Source organism: Theropithecus gelada, chromosome 8 (genome assembly GCF_003255815.1).
Source record: "Theropithecus gelada isolate Dixy chromosome 8, Tgel_1.0, whole genome shotgun sequence".
NCBI classification, from domain to species: Eukaryota; Metazoa; Chordata; class Mammalia; order Primates; family Cercopithecidae; genus Theropithecus; species Theropithecus gelada.
Genome location: NC_037676.1, coordinates 9,971,406 through 9,991,899, shown reverse-complemented (window position 1 = coordinate 9,991,899; position 20,494 = coordinate 9,971,406). Strand labels below are relative to the sequence as shown.

General features: G+C 49.9%; 1 protein-coding gene across 4 annotated transcripts in view; it reads left to right on the top strand.

The window, feature by feature from the left end:
* The window catches only part of ARHGEF10 (Rho guanine nucleotide exchange factor 10), a 135,028-nt gene that overhangs the window by 31,752 nt on the left and 82,782 nt on the right, over window positions 1-20,494 (top strand). For 3 of the 4 annotated variants that reach the window (XM_025393711.1, XM_025393708.1, XM_025393710.1), the window contains 5 exons: window positions 5,644-5,799; window positions 6,922-7,212; window positions 11,322-11,388; window positions 12,357-12,433; window positions 15,008-15,064. In XM_025393711.1, coding sequence (XP_025249496.1) covers window positions 5,644-5,799; window positions 6,922-7,212; window positions 11,322-11,388; window positions 12,357-12,433; window positions 15,008-15,064 — 648 coding nt within the window. The remainder of the gene's footprint in view (window positions 1-5,643; window positions 5,800-6,921; window positions 7,213-11,321; window positions 11,389-12,356; window positions 12,434-15,007; window positions 15,065-20,494) is intronic. The other variant, XM_025393709.1, reaches the window with a different exon arrangement.

Here is a 20,494-nt window from a genome sequence, read left to right as displayed (position 1 = left end):
TAGATCTGGGCCGGGCTCTGAGGGGTGGTTAGATCTGGGCCGGGCTCTGAGGGGTGGTTAGATCTGGGCCGGGCTCTGAGGGGTGGTTAGATCTGGGCCGGGCTCTGGGGGGTGGTTAGATCTGGGCCGGGCCCTGGTGGATGATTAGATCTGGGCCGGGCTCTGAGGGGGGGTTAGATCTGGGCCGGGCCCTGGTGGATGATTAGATCTGGGCTGGGCACTGGCGGGTGGATATTTCTGGGCCGGGTGCTGGCGGGTGGTTAGATCTGGGCCGGGTGCTGGTAGGTGGTTAGATCTGGGCCGGGCGCTGGCGGGTGGTTAGATCTGGGCTGGGCGCTGGCGGGTGGTTAGATCTGGGCCAGGCGCTGGTGGATGATAGATCTGGGCTGGGCTCTGAGAGGTGGTTAGATCTGGGCTGTGCGCTGGTGGGTGGTTAGATCTGGGCCGGGTGCTGGCGGGTGGTTAGATCTGGGCCGGGTGCTGGCGGTGGTTAGATCTGGGCTGTGCGCTGGTGGATGATAGATCTGGGCCGGGCGCTGGCGGGTGGTTAGATCTGGGCTGGGCGCTGGCGGGTGGTTAGATCTGGGCCGGGCGCTGGCGGGTGGTTAGATCTGGGCCGGGCGCTGGTGGGTCGGCATGGGCTGCACTGCCGTCTGTGTTTCCTGCTCCATGTCATGGCCTTCACGCGTGACTCTCAGAACCTGCCGTCCTGCGTGTGCAGCAGGGGCACAGAGCCTCTCCCCAGCTGCAGCCCTGCCCAGACCCCCTTCCCTGCTTCCCTGCCATGCTGCCTACCCAGGGTGCCGGGCCCTTCCCGCCCACCTCCTGGGCTCCACAGGGACGAGTGGGTGGAGGACAGTGGGCCGTGGTGTGTCCAGCGAATGACGGCTACACTGCAGATTCCCCATCAGCTTTTTGAAACATCCATGTCATCTCAAACTACAACACGTTTTATCTCCCGAGATGCTTTCAGCAGCCCTGGATCATTTTTTTCTAGTTTGCACATTGTGGTTTTTCTCATCAGTGTTCTCCTTCAGCCGAATGGCTCAGCTCTGAAGCTGGGCTTTTGAGGGGCAGGAATTCCTTCTGTGGCTGCAGCAGGGGTGTTGTGGGAACCGACCGGCCCAGCCTGCCTGGCTCCCGCCAGGGCCTGAGGATGACACACGACCTTGTGTGTTGCAAAGGGCTTGGCTGAGCTTGCGGGGAAGGGGGAGGCCTCCTGGGCTGCAGGCCGGAAGTCCCGGGTCAGAGTGCTGTCTGTACTCCCCGGGAATGTAGGTCACAGCCTTCCTTGCCTCTTCGGGCACCCGCCGGCTGTGGGCACTCCCGGGAGTTCCTGCACCTGCCGCCAGGTGGCTCCTCATCCCTGTCCTGGCCTCTGCTCTCACGAGGATACGAGGATGCGAGGATGCCGTCACGCTGGGTTAGCCCAACCTGCTCTAGCACAGCCTCCTGTTAACCAACTGCACCTGCAGTTACGTGTTTGCAGGTGAGCTCACCCGTGGGATTGGGGGTGAGGGTTTCAGCACAGGGAGTTAGGGGACACAATTGAACCTGTCAGGGCTCAGGTCAGAGCTAAACGTAGGACCCCAAATGCCGGGATTTTAAAGGCATTCTGCATTGCGCTTCACGAAGGAACCTGGGGAGCTCGGGTGGGGTCTGTGAGGCCCAGGATGCCCCAGAGGCCCGGGGAGTGTCTGGGATGGACATGCTCAGCACACACCGCCTTGAACGCCCGGCCCCACGCTCGCCTCAGAGGGCGGCGCAGCCTCACCATCGATGGAAGCCCCTTTGGAGGTGGGTGGGTATCAGGGAGGAGCAGCCCCGCTCCGGGCGGCCTCTCCCTTCGTCCTGGGCCCCTGCCATGGGCACAGCTGTGGGCACCAACGCAGCCAGGGGTGCAGCCTCAGGTGGTTACATTGAGCACAACTTCCCTCTTTGAGTTCTTGTAGGAAGGCTGTGTTTTTTCTTGCTGGAAATGAATTCTGGGAGGAATTTGTAACACATCGTTCCGGAGAGTCGATACAACTTGAAAATATTCCCCGCCAGTGTGTGCAGAGGACAGAGGGCAGCTCCGCCATGTCTGCCAGTCTTGTGACAGCAGAGAGCTCCTGAATTCCAGGCCCCAAGCCCCTTCCAAGGCTCTCCAAGTCTAAACTACCAAGATTTAAACGTTTGGAGGAAAGTCTTGATTTCCCTGGTGTAGTGGAATTCTACCTAAAGTTTTACTAGGGGAAAGAGTGAGTTCTTTTGGCAAAAAAAAAAAAGTTTGAAACTTGCTCATCTGCTCGTCATTCTCTCATTCATTCGCTCACATGACGAGCGTGTTGCGCGCTGCCGCCTGCCAGGTTTCAAACTGCGCCGTGCTGGGCGGTGAGCAGAGGTGCCGCCTCCGAGAACACATCTGGTTCTTCTCAGGGTCGTACCTGTACCTGGCACACGGGACCTGCACTGTCCCGGGTAATCCCACAGGTCTCCCGGGGCTGGTGTCACGGCCTAGGAGGTGGCGTATGGGGAAGGAGTGGAGGGGCCTTGGTGTCTCCTCAGGGCCGTTTCCTGCACACACGGGCTCCTATTCACTGCCTTCCTTCCTGAAGACTTTAAAGATAATTCCTTCTTCCTGTGTGGGGTACAGTGTGGGTTCCGGTCCCAACAGCTCGTGTTTCTCCCCTTGCAGATATTTAAGAGCCTATTTTGTACCAGACATTGTCAAGCTTTTTTAAAAAACGATATTTATAGAATCATGTCCAGGTATATTTTATCTAATTGTTAGAGTTCAGCGGCAGTAAAGTATAATTTCCAAAAAAGAGAGTTGACAAAATAAAAATCTCATGTGATTGTGTCACCGTCCGGATGAATCTGAACATGTGCCCGGCAGTGGCCTCTTACGTTGCTAGGTCAAAACAGAAACTTTTGTTGGGGTGGGGACACCATGTCGCTCTGTCTCCCAGGCCGCAGCACGGTGGCGCGATCTCAGCTCACTGCAACTTCCACCTACTGGGTTCAGGTGATCCTCCCACCTCAGCCTTCCAAGTAGGTGGGACCACAGGTCCACACCTTCACACCAGGGTAATTTTTGTACCTTTTTTTTTTTTAAAAAAGAGATGGGGTTTTACTGTGTTGTCCAGGCTGGTCTCAAATTCCTGGGCTCAAGCAATTAGCCCGCCTTGGCCTCTGAAAGCGCTGGGATTACCCGTGTGAGCCACGTGTCTGGCAATACATAAACATTTTCACCCATCATTTTCATCAGGGCATTTAGTCGGCATTGTTTCCCCAGCATGTTTATTTGGCAAACCTGATTTTTTTTCTCCCCAAACATGAATTCTATGGAAATGCCAGTTGCATTTGGAAAATATTCCAGAAAACAGTTTTTTTGTTTGTTTGTTTAACTTTTTACTTTGAAAGGTGTTCACCAGTTTATTTCAGTAAACTGACTACTTAATGATATGGCAAAAAACAAAAACAAAAACAAAAAACCTTCTGAAATAGAAATAGGTGTTGTTTGCAGTCACTTGGGAGATAGTGAGGACTGGTTTGAAAGTACATAGTTAATCAAGGCTCAAACTCTGGAAATTAGCGGTTCTGTCCGTTCCAGCTCTCCCCCCTCCTCGATTGTTTCACTCGGTTAGGCTTAAATCCAAAACTTTGAATTTAGAAAAGTCTTTGACCCTCTAGGAAGTGGGTGCGGCTTTGGTATCTGGGCAGAGCGGAGTTCACCATCCGGAAGGACAGCAACACACACTCTTATCAGGCGTATGTTTTAAAAATAATACATTTTTGAATCCTTTTTCTTGATTCAGTTTCAGTATTTGTCATTCTCATCCTTTAAAAACTTGTGAGTGTTGGTGGAAGCAGTTCCGGAAAGCTCTTGGGGCCCCCCAGGTGTCATGGTCAGCTGGGGGTCTTGTCCCCACTGTCCTCGCAGCAAAAGCTGGATCCAGTCATGCTGTCACGGGCCTGGGCCCGTCTGTGTATTCGTGGTGACCTAAAAAATCTGTTTCCTTCAAAAGGCGCTCTTAGAATATATGACTAGTTTAGGAGATTCAAAGGAAAATGAAACACCTCAAATTTAAAGGTTGTTTTTAGACCATTGGAGCTCCCCGGGAGGCCCGGCAGAGTGCGCCGGGAGACTGAGTGGAGTGGAAGTGGGTCGTGTGTCTGTGGGTTCCTCCCGAGCAGAGGTCCTCCTCAGCCCCCTCCAGAGCTGCCTGCAGCTGAGCTGGGCCAGCCTGCCTGGGTGCATCTCCCTGGCCCACAGGGGAATGTCTGTGTTGGAGGGGCTTGGTTTGGGCGGACCCAGGCCCTGTCCCGAGGTGCTACCTGCTTCTATGGACTGCAGCACGTGGCAGCAGGAGGTTTCCTCAGGACCGTGTGCTGGGAAGAAATCCTGGCCCTTGGGAAAGGCTGGAAGGGGCTCGGTTCCTCTCGCTTCTGGGTGTGTGGGGTGGTGTCCTCTCCTCTGGAAAAAGGAGAAGCACCTGTCTGCTCTGATGGTGATGCGTAGTCCCAGCACGCTGTCTCTGCAGATGGTGCACACGGCGGCCACCCTGCAGGCTGCACCACCAGCCATAACCCCAGTCCAAGGAGACCTGTGACTCACCTCCCGCAAAACGTTTCTTATCAAGCACCTGCTTGGAACGGTTATTAACCATGCTCTTTAATAATTTTGGAAGTTTGTGTTTTAAGCTATGTATCGATGTTCATATTTGACACCGATTTTCTAACCATTAGAGATATTTAATTCAAAATTGTAAATAAAAGAGGCAAAATGAAAGTAAAAGGAGAAGAATTCTAGGGAGAGACATTGGGTGTCAGAAGTTATTTCTAAAAGTAAAGTGGATGACACTGAATTCTCTTCAGAACCATCAGCCCAGCCGGGTGATGTTCATCTGCTGGGGGCATAAATTTAAAATGGAAAGGCTCTTTTCCCCCTTACTTTCTCTTGTTTTCTTTTCTTTTCTTTCTTTCTTTTTTTTTGAGACAAAGTTTTGCTGTGTCACCCAGGCTGGAGTGCAGTGGCGCAATCTTGGCTCACTGCAACCTCCTCCTCTTGGGTTCACGAGATTCTCCTGCCCCAGCCTCCTGAGAAGCTGGGATTACAGGCGCTTGCCAACACGCCCAGCTAATTTGTGTATTTTTAGTAGAGATGGGCTTTCACCATGTAGGCCAGGCTGGTATCAAACTCCTGACCTTGTGATCCTCCCACCTCGGTCTCCCAAAGTGCTGGGATTACAGGTGTGAGCTACCGCGCCCGGCCTCTTGTTTTCTTTTCTAACTGTGAATTGTAGATCCTATTAAAAGAAAATAAAAACCAGTGACTCAGAATTCTAATGATACATATTTTGCCCCTTAAAAAGGCTAACTACAAGTGCAGTACAGCATCGAGGAACTTAGTCAACGTCTCTGACTAACATAGATCGATCGATCTATATAGAGGAACTTAGTCGACGTCTCTGACTAACACAGATCGATCGATCTATATAGAGGAACTTAGTCAACGTCTCTGACTAGCATAGATCTATCTATCTGTCTATCGATCGATCTATCTATCTATCTATCTATCTATCTATCTATCTATCTATCTTTCTATCTATCTATCTATCTATCTAACCTCCTTGATCTGGTTTTGGTTTTTCTCTTTAGAAAATGAAATGAAATATGATACCAATAACAATGAAGAGGAAGAAGGAGAACAGTTTGATTTTGACAGTGGAGATGAAATCCCAGAAGCGGACAGACAGGCCCCCTCAGCCCCTGAGACAGGAGGTGCTGGAGCCAGTGAAGCACCTGCACCCACAGGTGAGTTTCCAGGAGGGTCCCCAGGTGAGTCCCCAGGAGGGTCCGCAGGTGGGTCCCCAGGAGGGTCCCCAGGTGAGTCCCCTGGCGGGTTCCCAGGAGGGTGCCCAGGTGAGTCCCCTGGTGGGTTCCCAGGAGGGTCCCCAGGTGAGTCCCCAGGAGGGTCCGCAGGTGGGTCCCCAGGAGGGTCCCCAGGTGAGCCCCCTGGCAGGTTCCCAGGCGGGTCCGCAGATCGCCAGCGTCGGGGTCACCTGTGCTCAGCCATCGGCTCTGTTGGGCTCGCCCGTTTTCTCCCCATTCTTACTGCCCAATTGGAACATTGTAGGGAAGGGATGATTTCTAGGGGCCAGAGACTTATGATTTCTTCATGATATACCTGAAATGACTTAATTTAAGATTGGCTAAGTTTCTTCTCTTTGTACTATTTTCCATAATTTTCAGCCTTTTCACTCTACTTCTGTATTTTGCAGAGAAAAGGTGTTGCTATTTCCCAATAAAAATGACCTCATCTTTGTGTCACTAGATTAAATGAAGTATTCAGAGCGTGTGGGATGAAGTAGCTGTAGAGGTTTCTCTTTCGAAGTCTGGAGGTGGGTTGGGTGCTTTCATTCGCTGACCAGAGGGACTGCTCAGGGCAGGCTGCGGTGGGAGACCCTGCACAGTGTTTCTTCGTGCGTGGCACCCGCCTCTCGGCTCGCACGGTGTTTCTTCAGGTGCAGTGCCAGCCTCTCAGTTTGCACAGCATTTCTTCTCTCGGTTTGCCAGTGTTTCTTTGGGCGCAGCACCCGCCTCTCAGCTTGCACGGTGTTTCTTTGTGCGTAGCACCAGACTGTTGGTGAGGGGAGTGGCTGCCCGCCTCCAGCAGCTTCTCCCTGACTTAGCTCATGGGATGAGCCTCCTGTAGTGACCAGGCTGCGTCTGTCTTGCCTGCGCACAGAGGTGACGCTGGGTTCCCCATGTGCGAGTGCTCCCTCCGAGGCCCACCCAATGACCTGGGAACGTCCAGGGGTCCTGGCATGGCATGGAGGGTGGAACTCATACCTGCTTCCCGCCTGTACTCCAAGAGGGCACGCTTGCCATGCCCTTGGTGATGTGTCTGCTGACAAGTCCTTTCTGCATCCCCAGGAGGTGAGGATGGAGCTGGAGCAGAAACCACCCCAGGGGTAGAGCCTGCTGAGCTGGTGCAGCTCCCAACGAAAGTCAACCCATATTCCGTCATCGACATCACGCCATTCCAGGAGGACCAGCCGCCCGCCCCTGCGCCCAGCACTGAGGAAGAGAGTGTGGGTCTCCACGTGCCCTGCGGGTACTCAGTGCCTGTGCCCTGCGGCTATGCGGTGCCCTCCAACCTGCCCCTCCTGCTGCCTGCCTACTCCAGCCCAGTCATCATCCGTGCCACATCCCTGGACGAAGAAGGTACTGCTGCCCTCCTCTCCACACCCCCAACGTGGCCTGTGGTTCCCTCCTCTCCACGCCCCCGACGTGGCCTGTGGTTCCGTAGAGTCTGGGCCTGACCTTCCGCCTCCTCCTCTCCACACCCCCGACGTGGCCTGTGGTTCTGTAGAGTCTGGGCCTGACCTCCCCCTGCCCCCGCCCAGGTCATTAGATGTTTGTTTATGGAGTTGGAAAGTGAGCCCCCCGTTCCTCTTCTTCAGTGATGGGAGCACCCCTGAGGGAAGGCCAGGGCGTATTGTTGGGAAAATTTTGAAACAACGTCTGGTCCCGAATGTGTTGCCTCCTCATGTCTGGGGTGCCTTGAACTTCACCCGGATTGCTGGTTCCCCCACCAGGTGCTCACAGGAGTGTGTGCAGCTTTTGGCCTATGTGGCTCACTGTGTTAGATGACAGTTACCGTTATGTATGTCCCGTGTCGCCTGCTGGTCTAGAGACTCGGGCTCCCTGGGGTCAGAGCGTGTCTCCCTGTCTTCATTCCAGAGGATGGAGGGCAGTGGGGTGGAAGAATGGCCTCAGGGGCTCCCTGTCTCCCACCCATGCTTTTCCTCGCTGGGGAGATGCCACAGGACCTCGGCAGAGTCCTCAGTGCAAGGTCAGAGCCACCTGGGGCAGCACAAAGGACGCAGAGTCGGCCGCTGAGGATGGTGTTCCCTGCAGCCAGGCCACGCTCCAAGCCAGGACTGTGGGTGCCTTCAGCGCCTCACTCACCTGCAGTCTCTGTGTCCTCAGTGCTGACAGCTCTGTTTTGAGTCTGCTTTCTCCTCCACTTAGTGAGAAGGAGCCACTGTGTGCTTTAGAAGGGGCTTGGTTGGTGGAGCCCGTTCTCTGCTGTCCTTACATGGCCCTGGCATGTGTAGCCGGGCGCCAGCTGTGTCTGCAGAGCCCCAGGTTTCCAGCGGAAGGACAGCGTGTAGGCCACGGCTGCTCTGACTGCAGCCCAAGGGCTGGGGCCTCCTGCCGGCCCCGCTGTAGGCCCAGGCGCCAGGGCAAGGGTAAGCACATACCGTGCCTCCGTCTTCAGGAGTGACCCAGTCGAGGCGTCTTGGCCAAAGGTTTCCTTTTTTGCCCAGCTCTGTTTCTGTGCTGCCTTCCCCAGGAACGCGCTGCAGGATTCCAGGGTTCGTGGGATGTGCCTCTAATGGAAGCCCACAGCCTCTACGCCTGAGACCCGATTCTTACTCCTGTAAAGGTTTCAGTGGAAGCAACCTTCCCTTCCCAGTTAATAACAGTTGAGGAAAAAAATCCTTAAAGAAAAATCTCGATTTTGGATTTTGGGAACCGCAGAGGTATCAGGATAGACGGCCTCCCGTGCGTTTCCCTGTTGAAGTCGGCCGGAGTCCTGGGAACTCACCACAGTCTGCATGATCCACGCTGCTGTTGTTCCTCTGTGACCACGGAGCGTGAGAACCCCCCGGAAACGAGGGCGTGCGGAGTGTGGCATTCTTGGCTGAAGGAAAATACATTTATTTTAAAGTGATTTTCTTATTTTAAAATATTATTTTAAATAATTGCACACCATTTAAAGTAATTTGTTTTTTAAGTAACTTAGCATGCATTTAAAACAATTTGCTTATATTTGTTCTGTCAACCTAGAGCCAGTAACAATGCCTTGTTCTAATAAAGACTATGGGCCGGGCGCAGTGGCTCAAGCCTGTAATCCCAGCACTTTGGGAGGCCGAGATGGGCGGATCACGAGGTCAGGAGATCGAGACCATCCTGGCTAACCCGGTGAAACCCCGTCTCTACTAAAAAATACAAAAAACTAGCCGGGCGAGGTGGCGGGCGCCTGTAGTCCCAGCTACTCGGGAGGCTGAGGCAGGAGAATGGCGTAAACCCGGGAGGCGGAGCTTGTAGTGAGCCGAGATCTGGCCACTGCACTCCAGCCTGGGCGACAGAGGGAGACTCCGTCTCAAAAAAATAAAAAAATAGGCCGGGCGCGGTGGCTCAAGCCTGTAATCCCAGCACTTTGGGAGGCCGAGACGGGCGGATCACGAGGTCAGGAGATCGAGACCATCCTGGCTAACACAATGAAACCCCGTCTCTACTAAAAAATACAAAAAAATAGCCGGGCGTGGTGGCGGCGCCTGTAGTCCCAGCTACTCGGGAGGCTGAGGCAGGAGAATGGCGGGAACCCGGGAGGCGGAGCTTGCAGTGAGCCGAGATCGGGCCACTGCACTCCAGCCTGGGCGACAGAGCGAGACTCCGCCTCAAAAAAAAAAAAATAAAAAAATAAAAAAATAAAAAAATCAAGACTATGTAAGTCCCGGAGTAGAGGAGCGAATGGCTGTCCGGTTGCGTTTTGATCATTGAACGAGAGATGTGAACGCAGACCTCTTTCGTGAGAGGTGGAAAAGCGTGGATTTGGTGCCAGCCCACCTCCCCCGACCCGGGGGGCACTGCTGGCTTTTCGGTTCCTTGCTCCAGAGCCTCCCTGGGGTGGGGCGGCCACCTGGCTCTGCAGGCTTCCCTGGGACGTACAGCCCAGCCAGGCTCCCCAGGTCCGCGGTGGGAGGTTGCAGAGCCCTGCCTGGAGCTCCCAGCTGGCCAAACTGGGGTGGCCAGGTTCCGTTACTTTTCCTGCCGAACGACACCAGCTCTGAAGACATCCGCAGGCAGGTGCTGCTCTTGTTTATGCCTCTTGTGGCCAGAAGCCTCTGGGTGCGCTGCTGCTTGGAGCTGTTGAGGTGACTCCCTGGTGTGCATGTCTGCCTCCTTCTGACCTTGACAGACTCAGTTTGCAACTTAATTTCCTGGAAGGCGGAGGACAGAAGAGTTTCCAGGGGTGGATGCCTGAGAAGGCTAATGTGTGTGCCCTGGGGATGGGAGTCTGAGCTCTGGACGCCCCGTGGGGGAGACAGTTCTTGGCGTACAGTGAGATTGCTGCCGGGCAGCACGTCCTGCCTGTGTCCCTCTGCAGAACACTAGTAAAAGCTTTGTGGCTCTTTGGGTGTTTCTTTGAGGCAGTGTAGTAGCACGGGAAGGGCAGTTTTGGAACTGGGCAGATTGGATTTCAGATCCTGCCTCTGCCCTGACACCTGCCCCTCAGGAAGGTGACCCGGAACACTGAACCAGCAGATGCCTGTGGGATTCGCAGCGCTGCCCACAGATCCACGCCCCCAGCCCTCCTGGCGTCCCATGTCTGTTGTTATTCAGCGTCCAACTGTGTGGCGGCACCTGGTGTGACCAGGGGCCTGTTTTCATGGATGAGATCTCCAAGCAGGTTACATTGAGCTTAGCTCTCTTGGACTTTGAGCCAACTGCTGCTGTTTGAAAACGGTTGAGAACTGTTACTCACCCCAGAGATAAATTCCCTTTAGAAGGTGTTTCATGGACAGCTGCTAGCGTGGGGCTAAACAGCAGCCGCCGAGTGCTGCTGGCTCTCCTTCCTCACGTCATTCTTGGTGCCACGCGGCTGGGCGGTGGCAGATTCCTCAGGGGACCACGCAGCCCGCACGCGGTGCAGCCATCACAGACTCTGGCTGGCTCCTGCCCAAGAGCCCTCCGAGGTGGGAGGGGCTGCTCCTTCTGCACTGGTGTCTCAGGCTGTTCTTTGATCGTCTAAGTTCGTGCCCCACCTGCGTGGAATGTTTGGGAAGCCTGCACTGTGGCTTTGCTCACGGCTCACCGTTCACCCTGGAGAGCCACAGACGGGCAGGAAGGAATCGCCAGTCGGGTCTCACCGTGCGTGTATTTGTGCGTGGAGGGATGTGAGTGTGTGTGAGTGAAAGTTGGTGTCACATGTCACAAGCGTAACTACTCCTCTCTTGAACATCTTTTGAGTGTGCCAGGTGGATGCCCCTTCAGGCCAGTCACAATCATGGCTCCTGTGGACATGTGGAATGGGAGAGAACATCCCGTTTCTTCCTAGCTCTAGCCTGATGCATCTGGGTGCCGGTGCAGTTTATCTAAGAGCTAAAATATTTTAAATTTATTAGTTAATCATCGTTATGCTAAGATAAGCCTCCCATTGATAAGAAGGGAAAGGGTGAAATCATTTTCAAGGGTAAAAACACCAACTTCGTAAGCATTTCTGTGGCGCGTAAAGCAGCATCACTTATTTTCTCTCCCAGCAGAAACACCGGAAGTCATGGAAGATCGCCAGCCCAATTCTCTGAGTTCCGAGGAGCCTCCAAACAGGTACCTGCCTCCGTCTTCCCGCACCTGCTGAATTCCCGCCTTTCTCCTGAGGATCTGGACGCGGGGATCCTGGTGTGCATCCCTGCCTGCCATCCTCAGCTCTGCGCGGCAGGGGCTGTCCCAGCCCCACCTCCTGCCTCAGGTCCCTCCCAGGCGAGTGTCCCCTGGAAATGTAGGGTCAGGACCCCCAGCACCCACGGGGCCATCACCCTAGGACACCCCTCTGGGTGCTCACCCTGCTTCCGGTCTCTGCCTTCCCAGCAGTGTCTCCGCGCTGCCACTGGGCTCATCCTTGCACCACTCCCCATGGGACGCAGTGTCCAGAGGCCTGATCCCTGCTGCGTTTCGTCGTCAGCAGTGGTGCCTCTCCTGGGGCGACGCTCGGTGTGTGCGGCGAGTCTGACCTCACCATCCTTCCGAGCAGAGCATTCCCGCAGCTTCCCATTGCCAAGGGTGACATCCCAGTCCCTGTGTGTGCAGGACTCTGGTGGCCCATGTGACCACCTGCTGTGGGCAGAGCACCACAGTTTATGCTGAGTGGCCTTGCATCTCTTTCTCCCACCGACCTGCCCCTGGACATGGAGACGGCCCGTTGCGTTGCCCACTGGCATCTCTACCACCCCGCGTCGTGAGAAGGGCCTAAGAGGCCCTCAAAGGGGTGGCTGAAAAACCAGAAGACAGTTCAGGCCTTCTAGGGCAAGGACCGTATTGCTGCTGTATTGCCCTTGCCCCGTGTTCTGTGCCGTGCGTAGGTGGAACATCTGGAATACTTATTTACAGAGTTATGAGTGAAAACTTGGGATGTCCTAGAATATTAGCTTGGAAAATATGTGATTCCCTGTATAGTAATAGTACTATATATACATATATATATGTATACACACACGCACACACTCTGCAGGGCAGTTGGCAGCCATGTGACTGGGCTGTGCCTGAATATTCTGACTTTATGGTTTGTTTTCTTTAAGTGAAGATCAAGTCAGTCGAGAGGACAGCGCCCTGGCTCGCTGGGCCGCAGACCCGGCCAACACAGCCTGGATGGAGAGTAAGTCCCCAGCCGCCCACAGCCAGAATCCTCACCACGCTCCACAGACGCCACTGCGGCGGGGCCGGGTCCCTGAGTCTCAGGTCCCATCAGATCTAAAACACTAACAAGATATTTATTTACTGAAAATAGTAACACGGGCTGACTATGCAGAAGGTTCCCGGGTTCCCTGAAGTTGTCACTTCCCGCGAGGCCACCCCAGCTCTCCACGTCCACACCCTCGCTCTTCCTGGTCGTTTCTTTCTAGCACAGGCTTTGTTACTGTGGTAACAGTGAGGTATGTGGGGAACCGAAACTCTGACCTGCAGCTGCGGTCGGCCGCCACCCAGACGCTTACCCTGCGCTGGGCAGTGATTCCCAGGGAGATGCGGTGTCTGGCAAACGCTTTGAAGAGGGGGCGGGGGGGCCTCCCTTTTTTTTTTTTCCATACACACTTTATTTTACATAACTTGGTGTTTTATCAAATCATATAAATTTAAATGGGGATTCCCGAGTAAATCTTCTGTTAATTTACCTTTGGCAGAAACAGTAGATTCCAAACAACAGATTTTCATTTATTTGTAACTTAAAAAAAGTTCTGTAGCGTGTTTTTCCAAAACAATAGCCTGAAGCAAATGTGCTTGAAAAGCTAACTGGTAATGATCTGATTAATATCATAGCTTATTTAAGAGAACTATTACTTAAAGGACAGACTAGACATGTGTTTTGAGAAAAACACAATTTTTGGTCATGTGAATGATTCATGTGCAGATTTCAAAAACAGGAAACATCCAGAAGTTCATCATTTTATTTACAATCTCACCCTTGAAATGATAGCAATCTGCAGGGCAAACAGTAGAGCAAAGAATTCCAAACTCTATTTTTATGTACGTTTAAACCTGTAGGATTATGTACCGTCTGTGTCTGGATTAAAGCAAGTGCACTTCCAACATACGACTCAAGCTTCCGTACGATTAAGAGCAAACCCAAAGGCATTCTTTTTCCCTTTAGGTTGGCTGAGCCAGCCCACCTCCAAGTGGCCAGATCTGCAGTCCCACCTGCGGCTTCAAAGGCTGAAAGATTTTTAGCTAGATTTACTTGTTTTTTTAATTTTTAAAGGAAAAGTAAAGATTACTTTCCTGATTATGCCTCTCATTATCCACTGGCTCACTAATTTCTATGTAACTGTTTTATATGATAAGCTTACAAGGTAGAACCATCTTAGTTTTCTCCTGATTATTAAACTGTCTCCTGGAAGTTTTCATTCTGGTTTTAATTATGACTTTGTTAAAACAAAGATCTTAGTGTAATTAGATGATTCCACTAGGTCGCTGTTAAAGTAGGATCATTACAGGATTAAATTATTGTCTTGGCTGTTTGCTAACAGTTTTATTTCCGAAGTAAAATTTGTCTGATTTTTTTTTTTTACTCATTTTTATTGTCCAGATGACAGTGAATTAGAATAACTATATTTGGAAATATGATCTCTAAACTAGCAGTCCCTGAACATTATCTAAGAGGAGTAGAAATCTTTACTGTGGTTGCAGATAGTAAATGCTATTAAAAGAAAGAGCATCTGTAATACTGGAGCTTGACAACAGCAGCAGATAAGGAATTTTCCTGAATGTTTATTTCCCGCTAACGTGGGGACAGGAGTGGTGGCTGGATGTCAGGGGAGAGTTCGGGTTTGTTCTCATTTTCTTTCTTATGTGGCTTAGGAAGCGTTTGCCTGTGTGTTTTCGACACAGTCATACATCGTAGTTTGGACGTTCTCTTGCAGGGAGAGCACCGGTAGTCAATGAGTGGAACCTCGATTTAAAGGTCTTTTTATGGAACGAATTTTCATGTGAAGCGTGTAACTCTTACAGATACTTGAGTAAACCTCAGGCTCATTGTCGGTGTCCTTTGTGGTCGTCTCGTACAGCGTGGTTTTGCTTCCAGAACTTCCCTTCTTTTTTATGAAACAGTTTCACTTTCACAGAACCCTAGTGTTGCATATGATACAGCTGGAGAAACACTGTCCTATCTGTTTAGCATTTTGATACTTGCTACTACTTTTTACCTTCAGTGGCACAAAATCATGGTGTCGTTGGTTTGTTTGGATGGTTTTCCGGTTTATCCAGCACTGAGGGGCTCTTTTCTTGTGTCTGGAATTCCATGCACCAATGTTGTATTTTTTTGTGCATCAGAACATTGACTTCATAAGCTCCAAATGCTTGTAAGAGAGCCACATAGAAATGTGTAATTGAACACACAATCATAGAATAAGATTGGCCTGGAAACCATAAATCTCCTTCCTAGTGACATTTTATAGCTGGTCCGTTTAAACAGACATCCTTCATTCCCAACAGATTATTCTGCCCTAAAAATAGTGCTTATGCTTTGGTAAGGTGCCGTTAGCTACCTTACAGCCCTCGCTGTCTACTGGTTAGGACAAAGAACAAATAAGTAAAAAATAAATTTAAAAAAAACTACCCTTATAAGCCAGCTTTTTGAATAATCATGACATCGTCAGCGACTGTGGCCTGTAGAATTTTAAATTGCACGAGTTTTATGTTGGTCACTGTTTAAAGTGTTTCTCCCTGTTTATTCCAGATCCAGAAGAAGCAATTTACGATGACGTTCCAAGGGAAAACTCAGACTCTGAACCAGGTTTGATTTTGTCTGGAATTGATTTGAGGAGATTCCAAATACTCAGCAGCCTTTCCCTCTGGATGCAAAAGTTGACTGTTTAGTGGACAGCCCAGACGTTTTCTGTATTCATGTTTTGTATGTTGCTTCTAGAATGGCTTATTGATGTGTGGTGGAATGTTGGTGTTTGTGCACATTTGTGTGTCTGCTTATAACACTTGAAATAGGGCAGTTTAATCTTACTTATTCCAAGCAAGCAGAGGAGTTAAAAGTATGGAAAATGTCGGCAAAGAGGTAGGAAACACTGAGGCTGAGAAGCAGCAACGTATGTCAAATAAGTGACATCGATGAGAAAATAGAATCAGGCCAAGATAATATTCAAAGAAATAACTAAGAATTCTGTACAATTAAAGAAAAACATAAATTCTCAGATTTTAGAAATACAGATTCAAAGCAAGATGAATGACACATTGATCTGTAGCTAGGCCAGTACAATGGAGACCGCAGAGCACCAAGCCCAGGGTGAATCTCCTCAGAGCTACTAGAGAGAAAACATGGCTCCCTACAAAGGAAGCGCCATCCGACTTACCCACAGGCTGGGGGTGGGTTCTCAATGCAAAGAAGGAAGTGGCCCTTTTAGCCTGAGCGGCCACATCCAGCAAAGTACTGTCCTTTAAAAAGGGAGATGGGCCACATGAGGCAGAGCCGGGGGACCTGCTGCCTGTGGAATCTACGGAAATAGTTAATGATGCGCTCGCTGCAGGGAAGAGCACACTGAACCGCGAAGGAGGTGACGGGAGGCAGGAGGGAGTGGGGAGCCTGGGAAGTGTCGGGCATGTGGAAAGTCCACCATACCAGCGCCACTCAAGATAGCCCTGACAGCGCTGATTGAGTTTAAGATGGAGCCAGAACCCCAGCCAGTGCTGACTGAAGGACAGGTGACAGTTCATGCCATGTGTTCTGAAGTTCTGAAGTTAGCATTTTTTATTGATTTTTTTTTTTTTTGCTATGATTGGTCAAGTTTGCATTTTATGGGTAACTGCTAAGAAAATAGGAATAGATTGTTTAACTTTGAAACCAGTAGAGCAAAACCCAGTCTGGTAAAAGCAAGAAAATATAAAAGAAGAAAGCTTTGCAAATCATATGAGAAAAGACTGCAAAATAAGTACAAACATATTGGAATCCATAGCAAAGTGGATCCTATTGCCAGTGAAAGAAATCCTCAGATTGGATAACATAGCAAAGCCATCAATGCTTCTGAGAGATACATAAGGGTACAGAAGATTTGTAAGTAAATGGATGGAAAAAGAAATATAATGCAAATTCTAACCAAAGTATTGCCAGTATCACTATAATAATACACTAAACGTTAAGCCATAAAGCAAGGAATAATTCATGAGGAGGATATGTAACAGTTCTAAACTCATATGCACCTAACAGCATAGCCTTAAGATATGTAAGCAAACTATGACAAGGCTTAATCAGAAATATGTAAATACACTATTGGGGTGAGAGATTTTAAGAAAACTCTCTCTGCTATTGACAGATCCTGGACATAAAATCAGTAAACCGGCCAGTCACAGTCGCTCACGCCTGTCATCCCAACACTTTGGGAGGCCAAGGTGGGTGGATCTCTTGAGGTCGGGAGTTCAAGACCAGCTTGGCCAACATGGTGAAACCCCGTCTCTACTAAAAATACAAAAATTAGCTGGGCGTTGTGGCGGGCGCCTGTAATCCCAGCTACTTGGGAGGCTGAGGCAGGAGAATTGCTTGAACCCGGGAGGCAGAGGCTGCAGTGAGCCAAGATTGTGCCATTGCACCCCAGCCTGGGAAACGAGTGAAAACTGTCTCCAAAAAAAAAAAAAAAATCAGTAAACCATAAAAGACTAGAACAGCAACATAGTATGATTGATTTGAAGGTCATATACAGATCCTTGAAGCAAGTAGTTCCAGAATATGTATTTTTTTAAACACATGGAATTTAAAAAAAATTATATAGTATGCCTCAAAACAAATATTAACAAATGCCAAAGAATGGGTGTTCAGACCTTATTTCCTGATAACAGTTGAGTAAAATCAGTAAAAAAAAATCAACACAAACATTTAGAAATTAAAAATAACATATTACTCTGTAACTCATGGTCAAAGATAAACACAAAATAGAAACTAGAAAATATATTGACTTGAATGATAATAAAAACATTACATAAACTATATGGTATAGATTTCAAAGTCTAAGGAATTATAGACATAATGGCATGTGTTAATAAAACAGGCTGGGCACGGTGGCTCACACCTGTAATCCCAGCACTTTGGGAGGCTGAGGTGGGTGGATCATGAGGTCAGGAGTTCAAGACCAACCTGGCCAAGACGGTGAAATCCCATCTCTACTAAAAGTGCAAAAATTAGCCGGGCATGGTGGCGGGCGCCTATAGTCCCAGCTACTCAGGAGGCTGAGGCAGAGAATTGCTTGAACCCGGGAGGTGCAGTGAGCCAAGATTGCGCCACTACACTCCAGCCTGGGCAACAGAGTGAGACCCTGTCTCAAAAAAAAAAAAAAAAGAAAAAGAAAAAAGAAAACAAAACAGAGAACAGTGAACTGAGCATCCAGCCAGCTACGTGAAAGAGCAGCAGAGCTGAGGGAAGTGACAGGAAAAAAATAATGGGCAAGGCAAAAATGATGAAATAAAAAACCAGGAAGCAACATAAAGTATTAACAAAGCCAAAGGTTGGTTCTTTAAAAATAATACAAAAATAGACAAGCCTCTGGTTATATTAGGATGAAAGAGAAAGCGAGGAGAGGGATGGAAGAAGGAAGGAAGGAAGGAAGGAAGAAGTTGATCAAGAGGATGTAACTGCAGTAGAAATTTGTAAAAACCATAAGAGGATGCTATAAATAACTTTTTATCAAAAATTTAGATTAAATTAAAAATTGCCTTGAAGAATCAAATATACCCAAAATAAAAACCATGACTAAACCTATAAGATCCAAGATATTGAATGATTTGCTTAACTACTGTGCAGAGCAGCCCACCAGGCTCAGATGTTTTTATGCTGGGGTTTACTGAGCCTTCAGGGAGCAGACAAACCCCTCTGTCACATGCACGGTTCCAGTGAATAGCAGAAGCAAGGATGCAGTGTAAATTAGTTTATAATGTTAGGATAAGCTTGTAAACGCCCCTCATCCACAAGGGTTGATGCTACATTTCCTTCCTGAAATGTCAGGAAATTCAATCCAGCGTGACCCTGACAAATAAGCAAGAGCCCATCTTGACCTCTTACATTCATGGCAGCAGCTCAGGATCCTTTGGGAAGTTCTTGTAACACGATTTCCCCAGATTAATGGACATAAACCCGTGTGCTCCTCTCAGCATGTGTTTAAAAAGCACTTGCGGAGATTCAGTGGCCGTCCAACATTAAAAACTCCTAATAGAAGGAAACTCACTTAGCTGAATTAAGGACGTGTTGGTAAAATCTACTGCAAACGTAATGGGGAGGAGCCCAAGGCATTTATTAATTTATTCATTCCCCAAATACGTTTTGGGCAGTTCCATACCCAGTACTAGATGGAGGTGTGCCTGGTGTCGTGGAGACAGAGTGGTTTCATCCTGTCGATCAGGAAAACTCCTAGGTGCTTGCAGGTAAGTGTGCTCATAGCAAGTTACTTAAATAGATGCCACAAATAAAGTGAGGACCAAAGGCTAGTTGCTGTAAAAACAAGTTTGAAATGCATTTTGGGGTAATTTGTCCGGCTGTGTTGGGCGTTCCTCGCAGAAGGCGTGGTCTGGTGACTCAGAACCCAGGACACTGTGGAAGTCCAGCCGTCGGCCTTCTGCCGTGTGGCGAGGCCCAGTGTGTCCCCTTTGTAAGGACAGCACAAGCAGGAGTTAACAGACAGGCCATCCATAGCGGTAGTGGGGCAGGGAGCCAGTTTCCGAGAGAAGCTCACGCCGCCGCAGGAGGGTCCTGTGGGATGCTCTGTGCAGAGCCGTCCTGAGGAGCGGGAGACTGGAAAGCCTGGTGGCTGCCGGAGGGCACCGTGCAGAAGTATCCAGTAAACCACTCACAGCACAGCAGCAGAAAAATGAAGAAATTATATGTGTGTATATTTATAAGAACTCAGAAGCCATGGTGAGCAAAAAGCAAGAGGAGAAAGTGACAGTGTGCTGGCATCAAGTTGTGTTAAGAGGTGCCCGCGGGGTGGTGCACCCGCATTTCCTCATTGCCTTGAGAGGAGGCCACGGGGTAGTGCACCTGCATTTCCTCACTCATTTAGAGTTCGGGGCTCTCAAAACACAAGGAACAAGTGGGAGATGTTATGGAGGCCACACAGGGCCACTTTTCTTCTGTTTTTTTTTTTTTTTTTAATTGTGTCAGAGTATACGTAAATATTCGTTTCAGCTAGTTCCGTGTGTACAGTTGAGTGCCATTAGGTACGCTCACTGTGCAGCCAACACCTCCGTAGGGTCACTTTTTAAATACGCAGGGCTAAGGGCCGACAAGATTGTCATCACGGAAAATAAGTCAATGGCACTGCCCTAGTCACGGGCTCGGTCAGAAAACACACGTCAGGGTGACTGGATTTAACGTCCAGTTTTAGAACTACAAATCTGCGAGCCCAGGCATTCAAGAGGACATAAGTAATTCACTGAATTGATGGTTAGCAAGACCCTTCAAAGTCCTTGGAAGTTCCAAGTATGCTGGGGGCCAGAACAGCAATTGCGTTTCTAAAACGCAATTGAAAATGGGTGGTTGAAAACCACCCATTTTTCATGCCTCTGAATAGCCTGAGTTGTAATAGAGCTAAGGTAACGGCGTCTGAACTTGCCTGATCCTGTGACCAGGTCCCAGGAGCCCTAACAAGGCACTGAGAGAACTAGATTGATTGATTAGACTCTTGCCATCTGCTGTGCTGAATACAGAAAATGCAGCTCCAGCTCTCAAAGGGCTGAAAACCTAATTGAGGTGAAAAAGATAACATGTCTAAAAACCATGTCTGTGTGGACTTGTTTTATGTAGACCAGAAAAGTTGGAAGTCCAGAGATAGATGCAAGGAAATGGGGGATGGAGGTTCCTTAGAACCTCTGGAGGGAGAGTGCAGACACACACCGGAATGTGTAGGGGGTAGAGGTTCTCAGACAGGCTGGAGGGAGAGTGTAGACACACACCAGGGTGTGTAGGGGGTGGAGGTTCTAAGACAGGCTGGAGGGAGAGTTCAGACATACACCGGGGCGTGCAGGGGATGGAGGTTCTAAGACAGGCTGGAGGGAGAGTTCAGACATACACCGGGGCGTGTAGGGGGTGGAGATTCTAAGGCAGGCTGGAGGGAGAGTGCAGACACACACCGGGGTGTGTAGGGGGTGGAGGTTCTATCACAGGGTTGAAGGAGAGTTCAGACACACACTGGGGTGTATAGGGGGTGGAGATTCTAAGGCAGGCTGGAGGGTGAGT